Genomic DNA, 22,478 nt, shown 5'->3' on the forward strand with positions numbered 1-22,478 from the left:
CGTGCAATATTTTTTAGCAGTATTTTTAGCCGATAAGATAAGATTAGAAGTATGTTTTTAATTGATAAGTGGTTGTTCCGGTTGTGTTCCGTTTCTTTCATTTGCGATGATGTATTGCGTGTTGTTTTTATACTCACTTTTTCACGACCGATGGAAAGATCGATAATGATTACCTGGATTATATTGATATAGATTAAAGGTGAATGAATGTGTACAGATATACTGATTGTACATGATTTGAATACTGGAACTCTCCTATTTCAGTATCGGCCATTCTGCCGGAACATTCACCCATTATCACGAACCCTACGATCGCAGACACCCGACTTGGATGGATTCGGTACAATGCAACGGATCCGAGAGCAGCATCGCTAATTGTCCTTTCGATGGATGGGGACAATTCTCGTCGTACTATGGTTACAACTATCAGCGTACCGTTTTCGTGGCATGCTCCAGACAAAAAGGTTAAAGGCATACAGCATAACCTGACTGTAACAGTAGAATGCTAATTAGTGGAGCGGCTAAGCATGAAAATCGTTCAAAGTTTGAAGAAAGCATGAAACACATGGCTTCTTCAGGATATAAGGTTTCAAGGAAAAAGAGACCCCAAAAAATCATGGCCCCTAGCGGCCGCCATATTGGTTTTCAAAATGGCCGCCAAAAACCACCTTCTGTGACCCACGTTCTATACCAGCTAATCCAAATTTAAACGTCTACACCCGTATTATTGATACTTAGGAACATTCTGGTAGTGTTAAACTTCATATAGAATGACCGCCATTTTGTATTTCAAGATGGCCGCCAACTTTCCGAGCTATATCTTTATATATAATGCATTTAAATGGATAAGCTGACTTTAAGCAAATATAAAGAGAGTACTTACATTTGTGTAGTGTTTGATACATAAATAATTTGATTCTTATTTTAATTTCAACATGACCGCCATTTTAAAATCTAAGATGGCCGTTTAAATTCAAGTTGTTTCCTAATTTCACTCTGTAAATGATCGAACAAAAAGTCAAGTTAACATTTTTAAACGTCTTACACGCATAGTATTAGTACTTATTATCATTGATACTTCGGGTCATTCTGGTAGTGTTAAACTTCATGTAGAAAGACCGCCATTTTGCATTCCAAGATGGCCGCCATATTTACTACATGTGCCTATATCTATATATAATAATAATAATATAATGATTGGCTAAGGTGACATTAAGCAATAAAACACCTGCAAATACAGTGAGTATTTATATTTTGTAGCTTTTGATATAAAATAATTCGATTCTTAATCAGTTTTCAAAATGGCGACCAATCTGAAAATCAAGATGACAGGCAGCATTAAATTAAAGGTATATAAATTAACCGAGATGGCTGATAAATTATGAAACATTACTTTAAAACTTGAGTCCCAAATGTCATTAAATTCTGTAAATATTACACTTAGCATTATTCTTTAAACCGATATGAATAGATAAATTGAATGCAAACGTTAATTTCCATAAAACGGGTCGTTTTTGACCCCCAACGTCGTCCTTATCATTTCATCCTTTCGGACAGGTATCTGACCTTTAACTATTTCAGTGTACAGCAGCTTGAAAAACATTCATGTTTCACATCCATTTTCATGCCTGAAAGATAATTATAGTTCTAGAATCAAATTTTACAAAAAATAGCAATATTTGCCATTCTAGAAAGAACAGTAATACAAGAACTCAGTGCTTTAACTCTAAAAAGAGGCTTCGGCAGAGTCTTTTAAACACAAAATGTAAGTTCATATTTAATTAGAGAAAAAATCACAAATTGATCTGTGAAATCATCAATATCATGTAATTGGAAATAACCTTTCCTGAAGAAGATCTTCTCTAAACCATCACCATAACCTATTGGTATACTTTACACTGTCTACAAATGCAAGATGTGCCAAAACCCTATAAAATATACTGTAGAGACTCATTAATGTCATTCGGAAGAAAGATATGATATCTGATAAACTGTAGAGAGCTATGGTGTTAAGCTGGTATAGAACGTGAGTTATGGGTCAAAGAAGGTGGTTTTTGGCGGCCATTTTGAAAACCAATATGGCGGCCGCTAGGAGGCCATGATATTTGGTGTCCATTTTTTTCCTGAACCTTATGTCCCAAAGAAGCCATATGCAAAGTTTCTTGCTTTCTTCAAACTTCGAAAAATCAACCTTAGCCGCTCCAATAAATATATATATACCAATAACCCGGGTCAAAGAAGTAATATCAACAGGATTTTCCAGATGACACGGGATCCAATCAAACGTAAATCAGTTGGATACAAATTACTTCAAATAGTAAATATGGGACAAGGAAGTAATTCCAACCGTGTGGACAAAACAAAATTGACAAATTTTCGAGGCGATCTGCCCCTTTATCAAGACATACAAAACGAACACGATTACACAATAGGATACGAACAGTAATGCGGGACAAAGTAGACAAATATTAAACTATATAGCAGCACAATTGCGTTCCACTGTGCTGCTATATAGTGTAATATTTGTCTACTTTGTCCCGCATTACTGTTCGTATCCTACTATACCAATAACCCCAACAGTAACAACAGTAACTGTGTCTAAACCAGAATTTATTACTAGGTATTATCTTAATTGACCATACTTTATTGTAAGGAATGTATATAGGTGTTCAAAGGTACTTTGCGATTTGATATTTATTTGATATAGGTTGCATAATTCCAATTAACACATTCATCAATGTTGTTTTTCCGGAATATTTGATATGACCATTGGGTATATAGAAAATTGGTATTTAGTCATAAAGCATAAGAAGCTATACTTTAACAATTTTCTAATGTGTTTACACAGATGTGGACGAATTTGCTGTAAGACTGGTGGAAGGATTTTCCAACAATTCCGGTCGTGTAGAAGTGCTGTATGACAGACAGTGGGGGACCATATGTTTCCATGGCTGGGGTGACAATGACGCCAAAGTGGTCTGTCGTATGCTTGGATACAGGTAATGTACATAATGCCTTTGGTGTAATGTACCTGAAATTACCTTGACCTGTATTTCTGAAGAAAAAAAGTCTCAGTATGATACCATTTTCACACAAAAAACCCAACTTCATAAAAAATTCCTCAGGCCGATTTGACCTGAAATAATCTTAATGCAAATTCAGATAAAAACTAAAAATACAAATTCATGTTCGTTTAATTTTATTATGTCATATTCAGAGAGGTTTTACCTGAAGATGAACTGTAAATAATACCGTGAAAATTTAGGATTGTTTTCAGGTAATATTAATCTGTATTTGACCTAAATTTAGCTGTAATTTACCTTAATTTAACTGAAATTGTTTTGACGTAGCTTGGCTTCAACTTGTATTTTATTTTTTTGGCTATTTCCTAAACAACTTAAACAAGCGTTTCACAGTTATATGTACCATGTTTTAATGAATTAAGGAATGAAAATCATTCAAAGGCATTGGCAAACATTTACGATATCAGACACAATTAATCTCTTTTCATTGGTATCGTGAAAAGTAACAAATATAATCATTACAACCTGTAAAACTAACATTAATTTGTTGGAACATAATTTCGGGTAAAATGAGACCACGTAATTACTTAATCTATTAACAGTGAGAGTGTCAATTATTACAACACCTTCTTCCCCCGGGGTACGGGGATGGTGTGGATGACTGATGTCGGATGTACAGGAACAGAATCAACTCTGTATGAGTGTGGATTTAACGGATGGGGGTCTGCCTGTTCTCATAACAATGATGTCGGTGTCTTCTGTTTTAACAATACAGGTAATTGAACAGTCGGTATCTATACAGGTAATTAAGTAGATGTCGGTAACAGTACAGGTACGTATTATCAAGTAGATGTCGATAACAATTCAGGTAATTAAACATTAGATGTTTGTATAAAATTAGGTAATTAAACATTAGATGTTTGTATAAATATAGGTAATTAAACAATATATTTATAAAACAAATAATCAACAATCAAGACGAATTTATTCTAGCCGTTTTATTCAAAACAAACGCTGTACTTTGGCGTTATTAATTCTGACCTTTCCATGTTAGATGCATCTGAGGTGTCGGTCCGTCTGATAGAAGTACCAGGATATCACAACGGATCCGGCCGTGTGGAGGTGTTCTATGCCGGTCTGTGGGGATATGTCATATACAACAGCTGGGACGATAAAGATGCTGACGTCGTATGTAGGATGCTGGGATATAGGTAAGTATTGATAACAATAGTCTATGTAAACCTATTGAACAAACGCTGAATATATATCTAAAGCCACACCTTCTTCACTCATAGTTTTTTGATTGGGAACTTTATTTTATTTGGAATTTTGAATTGAATGATAATAATTATAAATTAAACATATCCTCAATCTTTTTCCATAAAGACGAGTCAATTATTCGCCATATCCTTGTTGTGTTATTTCATTAAGTGAACAGAGCTTGTTTCTTGTCAGTTTATGGCGTATAGCACATACAAGGGATGTTGTCACAGGGACTTGTAACGTAGGTTGTGAGAAAGTCTGTTGTGTATACATGTGTACTAGGCCTATATACTATATAAAAGGACAAGGGAACCAACGGCTCGCTTGGAAGAGGTACACCTGCCTCTACAAAAGTCGCCGGTATTCCGTCAAACATGGATAAATATGTATATATTTAATACTAATATATTCTTAAATAAATTTTATATAGTATATAGGCCTAGTACACATGTATACACAACAGACTTTCTCACAACCTACGTTACAAGTCCCTGTGGATGTTGTTGCCTATTCGAAGACATGTGAAAATATGCAATTTTATTTTTTGTTTTATTTCAACATATTTAAATGACGTAGTGTTTAGTTTTACTTGTGCCAGTGAGCAGCATTAAGCACTTTGACGGCTAAATTGATATGTTCCTATACAGTAACACATTTCAAAATGCAATTACAATCATAGATTTCCCTCCATCGGGAAACATCTTTTGACTGGAAAAGGAAGATCTATAAATAACTACATAGACACAGACTACCCTCAGCACCCTTCGTGGATGACCAATGTCCGGTGTAATGGTTCGGAGGTGACCATCGCCGACTGTCCGTTTGTTGGATGGGGGTATCCGTACCGTTCATCCAATTTGATATCTGCCTTTGTGTCCTGCCTCAGTCAGTCAGGTAGTATTTCACCAATAGTTTTTTCCTACCAGTAATAGACTTTAAACTCAATTATGATGACTGTAGGGCGAACGCGAGAGTAATTCACTTGTTCTAAGTATATTACATATACATGTTCAGTGTAACTTGTCTGAAGCGGAAGTCGCTGGGATCAACATTTGTGGTCGGTATAGCTAGGTGTTCAGATCACTCATTTTCTAAATACTATAAATATTGAAGGAACAATGTCATACGACGGAAATCATATGGATTCGGATAAGACAAGGGTGGGATTAGACACATTATACTGTAACAGCTAAAGTTTTGAACCGGACTTGTATATCCACTATTACATTTACCAGCATAATTATGTAAGTACATCTTATATTGACAATATTTAAATATCATGTACATGGAACCGATTCAAAAGTAATTCTGTATTGTGTTTACAGATGTGGACGAGTTTTCTGTAAGGCTGATGGAAGGATTTTCTAACACCTCTGGTCGAGTTGAAGTGTTCTATGACGGAGAGTGGGGGACCATATGTTCGAGTAGATGGGGTGACAATGACGCCAAAGTTGTCTGTCGAATGCTTGGATACAGGTAACGTGCTCAACGGAGAGCGAAAACAAGGATATTAATTCAATAAAAGCTGTACCGAATATACTTTAGAAAAAAAATGAGTAACGGCATTTTTTTCGATCCATATAATGTCCCAAACAGCTCGACAGGTAAACTTTTTTTTGATTCACTGACCAATCAACGCTCTCTATAACTTTGAAAGCAAAATTTTGATCGTCTTATTTCATTTTGAGTACAATGCCGGCACTTGATCTTGTGTACCTAAGAGTTTAATAGTTGATCAATAATTCATTTGCTATTTATTGATTGTTATATCATTTTGTCTTCACATAACAAACATTCTTTTTTCAGTAACTTCACAAAAATAAATGTTTTTTCCCTGTTTACCAAAAAATAAATGAAAAGCTTGTACCTTACCCTGTGTTGAAAACGGAAGTAAATATGGCACATGATATTGCGCAGAACACTCTATAATTCAATTTAAAGCACATTATAATATAATGGGTTTTTTTGAAAATGGACTATATATTATTGAGAACTTAGGTACATTTCAAACAAAAGATCTATAGAATGATCTCGAACATTACCGGACTGTGTTGCCCCAACAATCTACATGGTTTATAAGTTGTTTTATATCCTCCTCGGACGTAGCAGACGATGGGTAGACACTCGAGTTCGAACAGCAGTGGCTGCTTCTTTTTTGTTTTGTTTTGAGTGTGTATCAACTTATATCATTTTTAATGGTGTAATGGCAAATAAATGTTTTTGCTACTATTTTACACAATTTTCTGTTGAAACATTATAACATTTGATACTTACATATGTACATTAATGTATTGCGACAATCTGGGTAGTTTTTCGCAAATCCATCTTCCCATTAGGAGGACTCTTTTTCTTTTTTCATGATTTATGAGGTATGCCTGGACACCTCCCTCTTCAGAGTTTGTTTTCCGTTTGAAGTTTTTATTTGAGTCAATGTTATTTTCTATTTCCAATGAATTTATTTATCGCCCTTTACATTACTTACATTACATTTCGTCTGTGACATTCTACAGGTGTCACCCCAGTAGTGCTATACGATAAACATCGAATAAAACTATCTATTAACAGTGAGAATGTCAATTATTACAACACCTTCTTCCCCCGGGGTACGGGGATGGTGTGGATGACTGATGTCGGATGTACAGGAACAGAATCAACTCTGTATGAGTGTGGATTTAACGGATGGGGGTCTGCCTGTTCTCATAACTATGATGTCGGTGTCTTCTGTTTTAACAATACAGGTAATTGAACAGTTGGTATCTATACAGGTAATTAAGTAGATGTCGATAACAAAACAGGTACGTATTATCAAGTAGATGTCGATAACAATTCAGGTAATTAAACAGTAGATGTTTGTATCAACACAGGTAATTAAACAGTTTATTTTTAAAACAAATAATCAACAATCAAAACGAATTGATGCTGGCCGTTTTATTCAAAACAAACTCTGTACTTTGGCGTTATTAATTCTGACCTTTCCATGTTAGATGCATCTGAGGTGTCGGTCCGTCTGATAGAAGTACCAGGATATCACAACGGATCCGGCCGTGTGGAGGTGTTCTATGCCGGTCTGTGGGGATATGTCATATATAACAGCTGGGACGATAAAGATGCTGACGTCGTATGTAGGATGCTGGGATATAGGTAAGTATTGATATCAATAATGTAGGAAAATATATTGAACAAACACTGACATGATAACTAAAGCCGCACCTTCTTAACTAATAAATTTTTGATAAACCTTATTTTATTGGGAACTTTGAATTGAATGATAATTAGTAATAAAACATATCGGCCATCTTTTCCCATAAAGATGAGCCAAGTTTTCGCCATATCCTTGTTGCATTATTTAATTGTGTGAACAGAGCTTGCTGCTTGTCAGTTTATGGCGTATAGCACATACAAGGGATGCTGTTGCCTATTCGAAGAAATGGGTAAATACGCTATTTTATTTCATGTGATATTTTAACATAATACCATGAAGTAGTCTTTGGTTTTGCTCGTCCAAGTGAGCAGCAGCATTAAGCACTGTGACCGCTAAATTGATATGTTCCTATACATTAACACAAAATTGATTACAATCATAGATTTCTCTCCTTTGGGCAACACTCTTTTGACCTCAATAGATTCATTACTGTAATAAAATAGTACAGGGATAAATATGATACCTGAACAATATATTACTGATAAACTACTAAATTTCAAAATGCAAGTGCATTAGATTTATTTGTATCTGTAGTACTGGAAAAGGAAGATCTATAAATAACTACATAGACACAGACTACCCTCAACACCCTTCGTGGATGACCAATGTCCAGTGTAATGGTTCGGAGGTGACCATCGCCGACTGTCCGTTTGATGGATGGGGGTATTCGTACCGTTCATCCAATTTGATATCTGCCTTTGTATCCTGTCTCAATCAGTCAGGTAATATTTTATCAATAGTTTTTTTTCACCAGTTGAACGACTCTAAACACAATTATGATGACTGTAGGACGAACGCGAGAATAATTCACTAGTTCTAAGTATATTGTATATACATGTTCAGTGTAACTTGTCTGAAGCGGAAGTCGCTGGGATCAACATTTATGGTCGGTATAGCTAGGTGTTCAGATCACTCATTTTCTAAATACTATAAATATTGAAGGAACAATGTCATACGACGGAAATCATATGGATTCGGATAAGACAAGGGTGGGATTAGACACATTATACTGTAACAGCAAAAGTTTTGAACCGGACTTGTATATCCAGTAATACATTTACCAGCATAATTATGTAAGTACATCTTATATTGACAATATTTAAATATCATGTACATGGAACCGATTCAAAAGTAATTCTGTATTGTGTTTACAGATGTGGACGAGTTTTCTGTAAGGCTGATGGAAGGATTTTCTAACACCTCTGGTCGAGTTGAAGTGTTCTATGACGGACAGTGGGGGACCATATGTTCGAGTAGATGGGATGACAATGACGCCAAAGTGGTCTGTCGAATGCTTGGATACAGGTAACGTGCTCAACGTAGAGCGAAAACAAGGATATTAATTCAATAAAAGCTGTACCGAATATACTTTAGAAAAAAAATGAGTAACGGCATTTTTTCGATCCATATAATGTCCCAAACAGCTCGGCAGGTAAACTTTTTTTTGATTCACTGACCAATCAACGCTCTCTATAACTTTGAAAGCAAAATTTTGATCGTCTTATTTCATTTTGAGTACAATGCCGGCACTTGATCTTGTGTACCTAAGAGTTTAATAGTTGATCAATTATTCATTTGCTATTTATTGATTGTTATATCATTTTGTCTTCACATAACAAACATTCTTTTTTCAGTAACTTCACAAAAATAAATGTTTTTTCCCTGTTTACCAAAAAATAAATGAAAAGCTTGTACCTTACCCTGTGTTGAAAACGGAAGTAAATATGGCACATGATATTGCGCAGAACACTCTATAATTCAATTTAAAGCACATTATAATATAATGGGTTTTTTTGAAAATGGACTATATATTATTGAGAACTTAGGTACATTTCAAACAAAAGATCTATAGAATGATCTCGAACATTACCGGACTGTGTTGCCCCAACAATCTACATGGTTTATAAGTTGTTTTATATCCTCCTCGGACGTAGCAGACGATGGGTAGACACTCGAGTTCGAACAGCAGTGGCTGCTTCTTTTTTGTTTTGTTTTGAGTGTGTATCAACTTATATTATTTTTAATGGTGTAATGGCAAATAAATGTTTTTGCTACTATTTTACACAATTTTCTGTTGAAACATTATAACATTTGATACTTACATATGTACATAATGTATTGCGACAATCTGGGTAGTTTTTCGCAAATCCATCTTCCCATTAGGATGACTCTTTTTCATGATTTATGAGGTATGCCTGGACACCTCCCTCTTCAGAGTTTGTTTTCCGTTTGAAGTTTTTATTTGAGTCAATGTTATTTTCTATTTCCAAGGAATTTATTTATCGCCCTTTACATTACTTACATTACATTTCGTCTGTGACATTCTACAGGTGTCACCCCAGTAGTGCTATACGATAAACATCGAATAAAACTATCTATTAACAGTGAGAATGTCAATTATTACAACACCTTCTTCCCCCGGGGAACGGGGATGGTGTGGATGACTGATCTCAAATGTACAGGAACAGAATCAACTCTGTATGAGTGTGGATTTAACGGATGGGGGTCTGCCTGTTCTCATAACTATGATGTCGGTGTCTTCTGTTTTAACAATACAGGTAATTGAACAGTTGGTATCTATACAGGTAATTAAGTAGATGTCGATAACAAAACAGGTACGTATTATCAAGTAGATGTCGATAACAATTCAGGTAATTAAACAGTAGATGTTTGTATCAACACAGGTAATTAAACAGTTTATTTTTAAAACAAATAATCAACAATCAAAACGAATTGATGCTGGCCGTTTTATTCAAAACAAACTCTGTACTTTGGCGTTATTAATTCTGACCTTTCCATGTTAGATGCATCTGAGGTGTCGGTCCGTCTGATAGAAGTACCAGGATATCACAACGGATCCGGCCGTGTGGAGGTGTTCTATGCCGGTCTGTGGGGATATGTCATATATAACAGCTGGGACGATAAAGATGCTGACGTCGTATGTAGGATGCTGGGATATAGGTAAGTATTGATATCAATAATGTAGGAAAATATATTGAACAAACACTGACATGATAACTAAAGCCGCACCTTCTTAACTAATAAATTTTTGATAAACCTTATTTTATTGGGAACTTTGAATTGAATGATAATTAGTAATAAAACATATCGGCCATCTTTTCCCATAAAGATGAGCCAAGTTTTCGCCATATCCTTGTTGCATTATTTGATTGTGTGAACAGAGCTTGCTGCTTGTCAGTTTATGGCGTATAGCACATACAAGGGATGCTGTTGCCTATTCGTAGAAATGGGTAAATACGCTATTTTATTTCATGTGATATTTTAACATATTACCATGAAGTAGTCTTTGGTTTTGCTCGTCCAAGTGAGCAGCAGCATTAAGCACTGTGACCGCTAAATTTATATGTTCCTATACATTAACACAAAATTGATTACAATCATAGATTTCTCTCCTTTGGGCAACACTCTTTTGACCTCAATAGATTCATTACTGTAATAAAATAGTACAGGGATAAATATGATACCTGAACAATATATTACTGATAAACTACTAAATTTCAAAATGCAAGTGCATTAGATTTATTTGTATCTGTAGTACTGGAAAAGGAAGATCTATAAATAACTACATAGACACAGACTACCCTCAACACCCTTCGTGGATGACCAATGTCCAGTGTAATGGTTCGGAGGTGACCATCGCCGACTGTCCGTTTGATGGATGGGGGTATTCGTACCGTTCATCCAATTTGATATCTGCCTTTGTATCCTGTCTCAATCAGTCAGGTAATATTTTATCAATAGTTTTTTTTTCACCAGTTGAACGACTCTAAACACAATTATGATGACTGTAGGGCGAACGCGAGAGTAATTCACTTGTTCTAAGTATATTACATATACATGTTCAGTGTAACTTGTCTGAAGCGGAAGTCGCTGGGATCAACATTTATGGTCTTTATAGCTAGGTGTTCAGATCACTCATTTTCTAAATACTATAAATATTGAAGGAACAATGTCATACGACGGAAATCATATGGATTCGGATAAGACAAGGGTGGGATTAGACACATTATACTGTAACAGCAAAAGTTTTGAACCGGACTTGTATATCCAGTAATACATTTACCAGCATAATTATGTAAGTACATCTTATATTGACAATATTTAAATATCATGTACATGGAACCGATTCAAAAGTAATTCTGTATTGTGTTTACAGATGTGGAAGAGTTTTCTGTAAGGCTGATGGAAGGATTTTCTAACACCTCTGGTCGAGTTGAAGTGTTCTATGACGGACAGTGGGGGACCATATGTTCGAGTAGATGGGATGACAATGACGCCAAAGTGGTCTGTCGAATGCTTGGATACAGGTAACGTGCTCAACGTAGAGCGAAAACAAGGATATTAATTCAATAAAAGCTGTACCGAATATACTTTAGAAAAAAAATGAGTAACGGCATTTTTTCGATCCATATAATGTCCCAAACAGCTCGGCAGGTAAACTTTTTTTTATTCGCTGACCAATCAACGCTCTCTATAACTTTGAAAGCAAAATTTTGATCGTCTTATTTCATTTTGAGTACAATGCCGGCACTTGATCTTGTGTACCTAAGAGTTTAATAGTTGATCAATTATTCATTTGCTATTTATTGATTGTTATTTTACCTTACCCTGTGTTGAAAACGGAAGTAAATATGGCACATGATATTGCGCAGAACACTCTATAATTCAATTTAAAGCACATTATAATATAATGTTTTTTTTTTAAAATGGACTATATATTATTGAGAACTTAGGTACATTTCAAACAAAAGATCTATAGAATGATCTCGAACATTACCGGACTGTGTTGCCCCAACAATCTACATGGTTTATAAGTTGTTTTATATCCTCCTCGGACGTAGCAGACGATGGGTAGACACTCGAGTTCGAACAGCAGTGGCTGCTTCTTTTTTGTTTTGTTTTGAGTGTGTATCAACTTATATTATTTTTAATGGTGTAATGGCAAATAAATGTTTTTGCTACTATTTTACACAATTTTCTGTTGAAACATTATAACATTTGATACTTACATATGTACATTAATGTATTGCGACAATCTGGGTAGTTTTTTGCAAATCCATCTTCCCATTAGGATGACTATTTTTCATGATTTATGAGGTATGCCTGGACACCTCCCTCTTCAGAGTTTGTTTTCCGTTTGAAGTTTTTATTTGAGTCAATGTTATTTTCTATTTCCAAGGAATTTATTTATCGCCCTTTACATTACTTACATTACATTTCGTCTGTGACATTCTACAGGTGTCACCCCAGTAGTGCTATACGATAAACATCGAATAAAACTATCTATTAACAGTGAGAGTGTCAATTATTACAACTACTTCTTCCCTCCTGGTACGGGGATGGTGTGGATGACTGATCTCAAATGTACAGGAACAGAATCAACTCTGTATGAGTGTGGATTTAACGGATGGGGGTCTGCCTGTTCTCATTACCATGATGTCGGTGTCTTCTGTTTTAACAATACAGGTAATTGAACAGTCGGTATCTATACAGGTAATTAAGTAGATGTCGGTAACAGTACAGGTACGTATTATCAAGTAGATGTCGATAACAATTCAGGTAATTAAACAGTAGATGTTTGTATCAACACAGGTAATTAAACAGTTTATTTTTAAAACAAATAATCAACAATCAAAACGAATTGATGCTGGCCGTTTTATTCAAAACAAACTCTGTACTTTGGCGTTATTAATTCTGACCTTTCCATGTTAGATGCATCTGAGGTGTCGGTCCGTCTGATAGAAGTACCAGGATATCACAATCGATCCGGCCGTGTGGAGGTGTTCTATGCCGGTCTGTGGGGATATGTCATATATAACAGCTGGGACGATAAAGATGCTGACGTCGTATGTAGGATGCTGGGATATAGGTAAGTATTGATATCAATAATGTATGTAAATATATTGAACAAACACTGACATGATAACTAAAGCCGCACCTTCTTAACTAATAAATTTTTGATAAACCTTATTTTATTGGGAACTTTGAATTGAATGATAATTAGTAATAAAACATATCGGCCATCTTTTCCCATAAAGATGAGCCAAGTTTTCGCCATATCCTTGTTGCATTATTTGATTGTGTGAACAGAGCTTGCTGCTTGTCAGTTTATGGCGTATAGCACATACAAGGGATGCTGTTGCCTATTCGTAGAAATGGGTAAATACGCTATTTTATTTCATGTGATATTTTAACATATTACCATGAAGTAGTCTTTGGTTTTGCTCGTCCAAGTGAGCAGCAGCATTAAGCACTGTGACCGCTAAATTGATATGTTCCTATACATTAACACAAAATTGATTACAATCATAGATTTCTCTCCTTTGGGCAACACTCTTTTGACCTCAATAGATTCATTACTGTAATAAAATAGTACAGGGATAAACATGATACCTGAACAATATATTACTGATAAACTACTAAATTTCAAAATGCAAGTGCATTAGATTTATTTGTATCTGTAGTACTGGAAAAGGAAGATCTATAAATAACTACATAGACACAGACTACCCTCAACACCCTTCGTGGATGACCAATGTCCAGTGTAATGGTTCGGAGGTGACCATCGCCGACTGTCCGTTTGATGGATGGGGGTATTCGTACCGTTCATCCAATTTGATATCTGCCTTTGTATCCTGTCTCAATCAGTCAGGTAATATTTTATCAATAGTTTTTTTTTCACCAATTGAACGACTCTAAACACAATTATGATGACTGTAGGACGAACGCGAGAATAATTCACTAGTTCTAAGTATATTGTATATACATGTTCAGTGTAACTTGTCTGAAGCGGAAGTCGCTGGGATCAACATTTATGGTCTGTATAGCTAGGTGTTCAGATCACTCATTTTCTAAATACTATAAATATTGAAGGAACAATGTCATACGACGGAAATCATATGGATTCGGATAAGACAAGGGTGGGATTAGACACATTATACTGTAACAGCAAAAGTTTTGAACCGGACTTGTATATCCAGTAATACATTTACCAGCATAATTATGTAAGTACATCTTATATTGACAATATTTAAATATCATGTACATGGAACCGATTCAAAAGTAATTCTGTATTGTGTTTACAGATGTGGAAGAGTTTTCTGTAAGGCTGATGGAAGGATTTTCTAACACCTCTGGTCGAGTTGAAGTGTTCTATGACGGACAGTGGGGGACCATATGTTCGAGTAGATGGGATGACAATGACGCCAAAGTGGTCTGTCGAATGCTTGGATACAGGTAACGTGCTCAACGTAGAGCGAAAACAAGGATATTAATTCAATAAAAGCTGTACCGAATATACTTTAGAAAAAAAATGAGTAACGGCATTTTTTCGATCCATATAATGTCCCAAACAGCTCGGCAGGTAAACTTTTTTTTGATTCACTGACCAATCAACGCTCTCTATAACTTTGAAAGCAAAATTTTGATCGTCTTATTTCATTTTGAGTACAATGCCGGCACTTGATCTTGTGTACCTAAGAGTTTAATAGTTGATCAATAATTCATTTGCTATTTATTGATTGTTATATCATTTTGTCTTCACATAACAAACATTCTTTTTTCAGTAACTTCACAAAAATAAATGTTTTTTCCCTGTTTACCAAAAATAAATGAAAAGCTTGTACCTTACCCTGTGTTGAAAACGGAAGTAAATATGGCACATGATATTGCGCAGAACACTCTATAATTCAATTTAAAGCACATTATAATATAATGGGGTTTTTTTAAATGGACTATATATTATTGAGAACTTAGGTACATTTCAAACAAAAGATCTATAGAATGATCTCGAACATTACCGGACTGTGTTGCCCCAACAATCTACATGGTTTATAAGTTGTTTTATATCCTCCTCGGACGTAGCAGACGATGGGTAGACACTCGAGTTCGAACAGCAGTGGCTGCTTCTTTTTTGTTTTGTTTTGAGTGTGTATCAACTTATATTATTTTTAATGGTGTAATGGCAAATAAATGTTTTTGCTACTATTTTACACAATTTTCTGTTGAAACATTATAACATTTGATACTTACATATGTACATTAATGTATTGCGACAATCTGGGTAGTTTTTCGCAAATCCATCTTCCCATTAGGAGGACTCTTTTTCATGATTTATGAGGTATGCCTGGACACCTCCCTCTTCAGAGTTTGTTTTCCGTTTGAAGTTTTTATTTGAGTCAATGTTATTTTCTATTTCCAAGGAATTTATTTATCGCCCTTTACATTACTTACATTACATTTCGTCTGTGACATTCTACAGGTGTCACCCCAGTAGTGCTATACGATGAACATCGAATAAAACTATCTATTAACAGTGAGAGTGTCAATTACTACAACTACTTCTTCCCTCCTGGTACGGGGATGGTGTGGATGACTGATCTCGAATGTACAGGAACAGAATCAACTCTGTATGAGTGTGGATTTAACGGATGGGGGTCTGCCTGTTCTCATTACTATGATGTCGGTGTCTTCTGTTTTAACAATACAGGTAATTGAACAGTCGGTATCTATAAAAGTAATTAAGTAGATGTCGGTAACAAAATAGGTATGTATTATCAAGTAGATATTGGTATCAATACTATACAATTATCGACCTATTTTCAGGTGGATACGTTGAGTTATCAACCCGAGTAAGTGATATATCCTGAGGCCGGAGGCCGAGGGTGATATCATTTACGAGGGTGAAAAAACAGGATGGTATTTGAAAACTTTCTGTTTACGAAAGTAGTTACATGTAGTATTAATGGTAAATATCCAAATGCTTCTTGCTAATGCTTCTTGCTTCTTGCTAAATAACGGTGTAGACTGGTAGACTGGTAGACTGGTAGAACCGGAATATTGTATCAACTGCAGCCCGTCTGGCAATTATGAACGTTTTCCATAATTTGAAGTTTGCAGTTCATTTCTGTTGATCACCGTTGATCGCAGTAAACTTGCTGCATTCCGCCATACATGTTGTCGAATATAATAATGACGTCACAATAGACTATCCCGACGTCATTGAATGATGGAAACTCCGGTTACGCTATATTTAGGTACGACTCGACGTCAAAAGTGATTATGACGTCACATCTCAAGGGAGTTTTCCTCGATCTATTTTTGACGCAGGTTACTGGACTCGCGAGAGGTATCTGGACTGAGTCCAGTAACCTCGCGTGCTTTTCGCCGCCCATTTCGGGGTTGATATCGCAGTTGATGAATACTTCTGAGAAGCGTATCGGCCAATCAAAAGACAGCAAAAACACCAGTCATATAAATATAATAAAGGTAATTAAACAGTAGATGTCGGTATCAATACAGATAATTAAATAGCAGATGTTGAAAGTTAAATAATTTTATATGTCATTCGCCTAAAGGCTCGTGGCATATAAAATTTTTGAACTCGTTTGATAAATTCCATATCACATAGTCACAAGTGTAAGATACAGCGAAAAACAATTTATGAAAGAAACGCTATGCTGTATTGTATCTGTTTTAACGGTACCATTTCTACTATTATGTTGGATAATATTGAAGTAGAGATCAATGTTTATGCTAAATACGACCAAAATAAATGAACTTATAACTTTTCAAACTTTCCCTTCCTAACTTTTTTTTTGTTTTCATGATTGTTTTGAACCACAAATATGTATATTTACGTATAGGGGAAATTATATCAGAATTGTATAGTATATATGTAAGAGTATATACAAGAAATTGTTCGTAGCGGCATTGACGTATATATGCATTGGGATAATAAACATATTGATTGATACACGTTAAACAAAATGAAACAAAAAAAACTTTTCTTTTTTAACAATTACACCAATGAAGACCGATTTATTCAAAACAAACTTTGTACTTAGACGTTATTAATTCTTATCTTTCCATGTTAGATGCGTCTGAGGTGGCGGTCCGTCTTATTGAAGTATCAGAATATCACAACCGATCCGGCCGTGTGGAGGTGTTCTATGCCGGTCTGTGGGGATATGTCATATACAACAGCTGGGACGATAAAGATGCTGACGTCGTATGTAGGATGCTGGGATATAGGTAAGTATTGATAACAATAGTCTATGTAAACCTATTGAACAAACGCTGAATATATATAAAAAGTATGCTATTTCTGTCATACACATTTCTTGTGTCATTTTAACAATAAGTTTTTCTTGTCCCAGTGAGCAGTGTTAAGCAGTGTGACGGCTTAATGAAAAGGTTTTTTAAATCATCACTAAATAAATTGCATTAATAGATTTTTCTTGTTCGATCTCAATAAATTCACTTTTATAACCATTTAATATAGAAATATTAATAAGATAATGAAATAAGATGATATCTAAGGAAAACTATTATTACTGACAAACTACTCGTTAGAAATTTTAAAATTGCAAGTGAATGAGATTTATTTGTATCTGTAGTACTGGCATTACAATTATAGATTTCTCTCCTTCGGGCAACACTATTTTGACCTCAATAGATTCACTAATGTAACAATTTAGTACAGGGATAAAGATGATATCTGAACAATATATTACTGATAAACTACTAAATTTCAAAATGCAAGTAAATGAGATTTATTTGTATCTGTAGTACTGGAAAAGGAAGATCTATAAATAACTACATAGACACAGACTACCCTCAACACCCTTCGTGGATGGCCAATGTCCAGTGTAATGGTTCAGAGGTGACCATCGCCGACTGTCCGTTTGATGGATGGGGGTATTCGTACCGTTCATCCAATCTGATATCTGCCTTTGTGTCCTGCCTCAGTCAATCAGGTAGGATTTCATCAATATGTTTACCATTAAAACGGATTCAAAATGAATTATGATGAATGCTTTTAAAAAGCCAATGGTAATTATTTCATAAACAACCAAACTACAGCAATTTGCATCGGGAACATCTTAAAGTACCTTTAATACATACATGTTAAGTATACATGTAATTTGTACATGAAATTAAAAAACATAATATCAGAATTTACAACATGCAATAACAAAACCTATATCAACCTTGTATAAATGGCCGACACTCCATATAGTAGAATATTAGTAATGATTTTCTGCATTTGTCTCATGGGCGTTCTTTTCTAAAGGCATTGGTAGTGAATAAATATACGATATACTTATAAAGATGAGTTCTCGTTTATTTTCGTTTATATTTTTTTTTAAATATTTGTTTTATAATAAATACATATCAAGGGAGACAATTCAGCAGAAGGTTGACAACTCCGTTTCACACACACTATCATATTCATTGACAATTTAATACAAAAACTTGATAGCTTTGAACAACTTCAGTTATATACATATTAAATTATGTTAAAAGTTAATTTGAAATTGTTATATTAAAAACTAAATTTAAACAATCAAATACAATACCATGTATAGCGTTTATCGATTGTTCTCCATAAACATAAGGAATATTATTTCCGTTTTGGATCGTAAAGTTGTAAGCACCAAATCCATAATTGTATGATAATATAAGAATATTTTGATTCCTTTATTTTTCTACTAATAGACAATGAAAACACATGTGTAATTGTTTATTGAGTAATTGTGTGCGACATGGTTGTCAATTTACTACAGTCGTTGCGTCATCGTAATACAAGCTGTAGAAAGGTACCGACAATATCTCGCGTGTGACGTTTGTCAATGAATTTCAATTTCCATTTTGGTAATTAACGCAACTGCAACAATGAAAGAAACATTGCAACTAACATTTTCACGATAGTAAACATTCCGAATAAAGAAATCGGAATCTATCTTTACCATATGACCTTTTGTTATTTGTGTCGAAGTGTTTTCAGATATTCACTCAACACAGATATTTTTTGTCCCTCTTTAATGATGTAGACGTACAGGATCACGCCGTCCGCTTGGTTGGTGGGTTTTCCAACAGCTCTGGCCGCGTTGAGGTGTACTATGATAAAGAGTGGGGAGCCGTATGTGACAGAAATTGGGACAATAATGATGCTGAAGTTGTCTGTCGGATGCTTGGATACAGGTACATTTCGTATACATCATGCTATCTTCTTTTAATGACATTTTCTTTCAGGAAAATCGATCGTTTCAACATGACTGAAAGAAAGTGATCAACATTTATTCTTGACATTTTCGGAGTTTGAAGCTGGTTGATTGCGCCACAGAATAGAATATAGGCATAGCGAATTCTTACAAAAGTTTGCAAACAAAATTTAACTGATACATATCATTCTAATGTCAACTTTAAGATCCTTCGGAATTCCTTGTTTCTCTTTTTCTACTTTGAACATGAAATTGATTTATTCTCGTGGAAGATCTCAATGAAAGTACCGTTTCTATTTCCACAGCCGAGGTTCTGCTTACCGTTACGGTGTGTTTGGAGTAGGCACTGGGACTACTTGGATGACTGATGTTCGTTGTTCTGGCACGGAGTCTAAACTGTTTCATTGTTCCTTTAATGGATGGGGTTATTATTGTTCCCATGACTACGATGTTGGAGTCGTATGCTTCAACGATTCCGGTGTGTATATTACCCAGACATAAATAAGATAGATAAAATATAGTAATTCACCAAGCCCCTGAACAAAGTTTTTTTTTATCTTTATTAGGAGTCCTGAAATAAGGGGAATGCAACCATGTGATGCCACTACTCAATCGAAATAAAATTAGACAACTTCCCCTTCGGTGTCACCTCAGCACGAACCCTGGTCTAGAACATCTCGGGACGTGCTAGTAGCTGTTCATACTTCCGAGAGAAGCAACCACATCGAACATTTTATAGGCAACACGCTGATTGGCTAAACATAGGGGTTATTCTGAGGTGACCCCGAACGGAAAGTTGTTTGATCTTTTAGTGGAGCGTATCGTAAAGCAAAACAACGATACTGTCCTTTCTACCCATCCCTGTTGTAAAATATCTTGATCAAGATATGAAAATATTGAAAACGAAAAAGTCCAGGATTTAGTGAATCCACTCTTAAATCACATTCTGTTTTTAAACAAGAAAGCATATTGATAAAAGGGGTGTTGTGAGCTGATATATCACTAAATTCATTGAAAAGAAATTTGAACTTGTTTTAAATCAATTGAAACATGTATATTATGTCTGGATATTTTTGTAAACAAACTTAACTTTGGGGATTTTCGATTCTGCTGAAACAGAGGGCTGGACCAACAGAGCCAACATTTATAAAAATTCAGTTTCTCTTCCCCAGAGGGTGTTTCTGGTCAAATTTGGTTACAATCCGTGCAGAACTACGTGACTATTAGTAATTTAAAGGATTTACCTTTGTTTCCCCTATTGGGTTCCGCAGTTCCTGCCCCCGGGATTCAGAGCCAAAATTTATGCAAACTCTGTTCCCCTTCCCAAAGTATGTTTCTGGCCAAATGTTGTTACCATCCATGCAGGACGTTAAGACGTTTAGCGATAAAAATTATTTACTTCTATTTCCCTATTGGGCTCCACCCCTCCCACCCACGGGGGCGAAGCAGAGCTAAAAGAATGTTTCTGGCCAATATTGTTTACAATCCACGCAGAACTCTATGAAAAGTACCGATTTAAAGGGACAATTTAATGAGGCTTATTCTATTACATAACACGAAGCAAAATATGACATAAATGTATTGTTCTACAATCCTTATGAAACATACAACAAAAAATATTGACAAATTCCACGGCATTGTAAAAAAGAATTTTGATTGATCAATACGATTAAGCAGGTATAACATGTATGCTGTACCCATTAATCAAATGCAATACATTACTACTGAGGAGTTGATAAAATTATGTATAGACAAGAACATGCACCCAATAACGTAAACACACTTGTAAGAGCGATTTGAGTAGTTCTAGACAAAAAAAAACATACAACAGGGCCAGGGTTCGGCAGAAAAGTTGTCCGACCACAGTGTGTGATGGTGGACAGCAAGTGACTTTGAACATTTCACATACATTTCACTGCAGTGGGCTTTTCTGACATATCACATTAAAACCAACTAATCTAATCTAATTTACTATCATTTCCCCTATTGGGCACCGCCCCTCTTGCCTCCGGGAGACAGAATCAAAATGTATACAAACTCTGTTCCCCTCCCCCAAGGATGTTTCTGGCCAAATTTGGTTACAATCCATATAGAGCTCTATGACTAATAGCGATTTAAATGAAATATTGACGGACGGACGGATGGACTGAGGACGACAAACGCCGCGCAATGACATAACGAAGGGCTAGTCAGGTAAACATTGTACCGTCTCGGCCGTTAGTCATCAAAACGCCACGTCCAAATAAAATTCATTATCAATATAATAAAGGTTTGTCCTAATGAAATGTTCCTGTTTTACTTAGATATTTCGGACGTAAAATTCCGCCTAGTAGAAGTGGACGGATATAACAAAAGCTCAGGGTGGATTGAGGTGTTCTATGGTGGCTACTGGGGTTATGTAGGACACAATAGTTGGCAGGTGAACGACGCCCATGTCGCGTGTAGGATGTTCGGATACAGGTATGTATGTGGCCAGTTTGTTGATGAGGTACATGATTTTTTTATGTGTAATTGTAATCTAATCAGACACAGATATCTTCGTTTCATACCGCTAGCAGATCTTTATTTGTTCCGGATAACGTAACTGCACTTGATACGCTTTCATTTGTGGCAATTATGAAGGATATGAATATTCTCCATACGTGAAAATTGTGTGATATTTTTAAAGCAAATTCCCATGTTTGTGTCTTTTTAAGTAAAAAAATCAGGCTTGTTTCTGATAATATGAAGTATGACTGTTTGTAGGATTGAAATAAACAGTGTTTTCTTTAATTACAAATTAGTTATATACAGTCGACATAGTCTATTCTCTCAGAATAACAGCATATATTACCCATTACCCCCTTAATTTTGAAGATCAAAGTGCTTCATTTTCACATTTTTGGCAAATTCAAGGTTTTATTGAAAAAGTTCTGATAACTCCCTTTTCCCAACAATTATCAATACATGTATCTGTTATTTCTA

The 22,478-nt window shown here is 35.3% G+C and overlaps 1 protein-coding gene across 3 annotated transcripts in view; it reads left to right on the top strand.

Moving 5' to 3' along the window:
* LOC138315329 (scavenger receptor cysteine-rich domain-containing protein DMBT1-like) overlaps nucleotides 1-22,478 on the top strand; it is a 46,176-nt gene that overhangs the window by 15,928 nt on the left and 7,770 nt on the right. For 2 of the 3 annotated variants that reach the window (XM_069256263.1, XM_069256265.1), the window contains exons 1-20: nucleotides 5,000-5,180; nucleotides 5,612-5,762; nucleotides 6,852-7,024; nucleotides 7,271-7,427; nucleotides 8,023-8,210; nucleotides 8,643-8,793; nucleotides 9,874-10,046; nucleotides 10,293-10,449; nucleotides 11,045-11,232; nucleotides 11,666-11,816; nucleotides 12,803-12,975; nucleotides 13,222-13,378; nucleotides 13,974-14,161; nucleotides 14,595-14,745; nucleotides 15,825-15,997; nucleotides 17,385-17,541; nucleotides 18,079-18,266; nucleotides 19,344-19,494; nucleotides 19,820-19,992; nucleotides 21,818-21,974. In XM_069256263.1, the coding sequence (XP_069112364.1) occupies nucleotides 5,057-5,180; nucleotides 5,612-5,762; nucleotides 6,852-7,024; nucleotides 7,271-7,427; nucleotides 8,023-8,210; nucleotides 8,643-8,793; nucleotides 9,874-10,046; nucleotides 10,293-10,449; nucleotides 11,045-11,232; nucleotides 11,666-11,816; nucleotides 12,803-12,975; nucleotides 13,222-13,378; nucleotides 13,974-14,161; nucleotides 14,595-14,745; nucleotides 15,825-15,997; nucleotides 17,385-17,541; nucleotides 18,079-18,266; nucleotides 19,344-19,494; nucleotides 19,820-19,992; nucleotides 21,818-21,974 (3,281 nt within the window). In that variant the 5' untranslated portion in view covers nucleotides 5,000-5,056. Of the gene's footprint in view, nucleotides 1-264; nucleotides 465-4,999; nucleotides 5,181-5,611; nucleotides 5,763-6,851; nucleotides 7,025-7,270; nucleotides 7,428-8,022; nucleotides 8,211-8,642; nucleotides 8,794-9,873; nucleotides 10,047-10,292; nucleotides 10,450-11,044; nucleotides 11,233-11,665; nucleotides 11,817-12,802; nucleotides 12,976-13,221; nucleotides 13,379-13,973; nucleotides 14,162-14,594; nucleotides 14,746-15,824; nucleotides 15,998-17,384; nucleotides 17,542-18,078; nucleotides 18,267-19,343; nucleotides 19,495-19,819; nucleotides 19,993-21,817; nucleotides 21,975-22,478 lie in introns of those variants that run through there. The other variant, XM_069256266.1, reaches the window with a different exon arrangement.

This window comes from Argopecten irradians, chromosome 2 (genome assembly GCF_041381155.1).
Source record: "Argopecten irradians isolate NY chromosome 2, Ai_NY, whole genome shotgun sequence".
NCBI lineage: Eukaryota > Metazoa > Mollusca > Bivalvia > Pectinida > Pectinidae > Argopecten > Argopecten irradians.